The following is a 2,720-nucleotide window of genomic DNA, read 5'->3' as shown; positions in this document are numbered from 1 at the left end:
TGGATTGGGAGTTTAAGATCTCTGTCTTGTATGACATTGCTAAGGTAAGAGACCCACAAACCCAATAAACATTTATGAAAAATAAATATAGGAAAACAGATCTAGCAAGTTATTCAACTTCTCTGTGCACTGGTTTCTTCACCTGTAAAATTACAGTAGTAGCTATGTCACCAGGTTTTTGTGAGAATTTTATGAAATAATGCATGTGCTTACTACAAGGCCTGGTACAAGTAAATGTCCAATATATATGGATTATTATTTTTATTATATTCCTTTTATTCTGGTAGTGGGGCACTGCTATGGTTTGAATGTCCTTTCCAAATCTCATGTTGAAACTAAATCTCCATTTTAACAGTATTAAGAGGGTGGGAAATCCGACTATCCTATTTGAAAGGTGAGAGCTTTAAGAGGAGAGTGAATCATGAAGGCTCTGCTCATGAATGGATTCATCCACTCATGGCTTAATGGATTAATAGGCTGGGGGTTATCAAGAAAATAGACTGATAAAGGAAAGACCACGTGAGCATGCTCCTGCCCCCTCGCCACGTGATACCCTGCACCACCTCAGGACTTTGCAGAGAGTCCCCACCAGGAAGAATGCCCTCACCAGATGTGGCCCCATGGCCTTGTACTTCTCCGCCTACAGAAACTGTAGGAAATAAATTTTGTTTCTTTATAAATTACCTATTTTCACATGTTCTATTATAAGCAACAGAAAACGGACTAAGATGGACAAAAGTTTTCACAGATTTGCCAAAAATCAAGATCATACATAACTGTAGGGAAGACAACTGAATCCTCAGTTTCATAAGACAGAACATTAAGTACAGGCGACCCTCTTGACAAAACAATAATAAACGTAGATGTGTATATTCCCGGAAATGATATGAAAATGGAAGCGGACACCACGAACGAGGGCCTCATTCAAGAATGAAGAAAAGTTGGTCTCAGGAGAGAGTGTTTGAAAATCTTAAATTGCCTGAAAGTCATGTAGGATCAGAATCAGTCCCGAAAAATGTTACAATAACCTGTCTGTCACTCACATTTCACTCCTGTGATCCAGGGTAAAAACCAGTTTCGGCTGTGACCCTCTGGCCACCAGGGAGAAGCACACCAGCCAAAAACAGGCTCTCCTTTCAGAATGCAGGAAACATTCTGTGTCAAAAGACAATGAAACCTTGGGCCGGCCCGGTGGCGCACTGGATAGTGCACTGCTTGGGAAGCGCGGCGGCCCTTCCGCCCTAGGGTTCGGATCCCACATACAGACCGGTTCCCTCTCACTGGCTGAGCAAGGCGCCCCCGGTCCGGTACGGGGGNCCAAAAACAGGCTCTCCTTTCAGAATGCAGGAAACATTCTGTGTCAAAAGACAATGAAACCTTGGGCCGGCCCGGTGGCGCACTGGATAGTGCACTGCTTGGGAAGCGCGGCGGCCCTTCCGCCCTAGGGTTCGGATCCCACATACAGACCGGTTCCCTCTCACTGGCTGAGCAAGGCGCCCCCGGTCCGGATCCAGGGTAAAAACCAGTTTCGGCTGTGACCCTCTGGCCACCAGGGAGAAGCACACCAGCCAAAAACAGGCTCTCCTTTCAGAATGCAGGAAACATTCTGTGTCAAAAGACAATGAAACCAATTCGATTTTACAAAATTAACTAGTCTAGCCCCTCCCTTCAGAAAGGCAAGACCTTATTATTTACGTTTTGAAATGGAGGTAGCAGACCAGAGACCTACCCAGGGTCACAGATCAAATAAGTGATAAGCACAAACAACAACAACAAAAAAATCAACCTTAGCCTCATATTATATATAACTACTTAACCAAAGTCTTTAGACGATTGCCTTTTTCACACTGTCTCCTAAATAGGCTTCAAAACTAGATACAGTGCGTAGTCAAATATCAGGGCTTTAACAATATTTTTAAAGTAAGATCAATGAAACTAAACTTAAAATCTAATGATGTGACTATATGCTAAAACTGTTTCAAAATGTCACTTCTTTCTTAAAAGTAATCCAGCGTTATTGATTGTGTGTTGCATCTCGTTTTCCCATCATCTGAACAATTCCAGGGGATGTCATACCTGCACTCCAGTAAGACAGAAGTCCACGGTCGCCTGAAATCCACCAACTGCGTAGTGGACAGTAGAATGGTGGTGAAGATCACTGATTTTGGCTGCAATTCCATTTTACCTCCAAAAAAAGGTCTGTAATGAATGAAATTTTTACTAGTTTTTCCACTCGAGTCTCTTTCTATTATTATTTTCTGTCAAGCCTACACAGAGTGTTCAGGAAATGGTGACACTGATCAGAAAATAAAAACTTGGAACCACAACAGGCAGCAGTTGGCTCGTTCTCCAGCACCTCACACCTGTCAGCTGAGTGCTTCTTGAATTAAATGTCCCAAACTTCAGAGGATTTCATGCTAATACTAGTGATGGGGGTTAGAACACATGACTATTAAATGCCAGGATTTGAGTGAGATCATATGGTTATACGTTCTCTAAAATTGCTAGGAACATAGTCCCCAAAACCCTCAAGGTCTACCTAGAAGAGGGCCTGGTGTACAGAAAGTGTGCAGTAAATATTTGTTGAATGAATACAGTAGAATATGAGAGACTGAGGAATTTAATAGCTTATGAGACCTATAGAATGACCCTATTAAATCCTTTATAGATAAATAAATTTATATATTTAAATGTATGTTTTCTTTACATCATAATTTGTT

The 2,720-nt window shown here is 41.8% G+C and overlaps 1 protein-coding gene across 1 annotated transcript in view; it reads left to right on the top strand.

Annotated features, from left to right (window-relative positions):
• GUCY2C (guanylate cyclase 2C (heat stable enterotoxin receptor)) overlaps positions 1 to 2,720 on the top strand; it is a gene marked incomplete at its 5' end in the record, with an annotated part of 59,872 nt that overhangs the window by 34,660 nt on the left and 22,492 nt on the right. Inside the window, one exon of the mRNA XM_008579098.1 lies at positions 2,065 to 2,197. Coding sequence (XP_008577320.1) covers positions 2,065 to 2,197 — 133 coding nt within the window. The remainder of the gene's footprint in view (positions 1 to 2,064; positions 2,198 to 2,720) is intronic.

This window comes from Galeopterus variegatus, unplaced genomic scaffold (genome assembly GCF_000696425.1).
Source record: "Galeopterus variegatus unplaced genomic scaffold, G_variegatus-3.0.2 Scaffold1807, whole genome shotgun sequence".
NCBI classification, from domain to species: Eukaryota; Metazoa; Chordata; class Mammalia; order Dermoptera; family Cynocephalidae; genus Galeopterus; species Galeopterus variegatus.
Note: the sequence above shows the minus strand (reverse complement) of the source record. Positions and strands in the feature narration are given on the sequence as shown.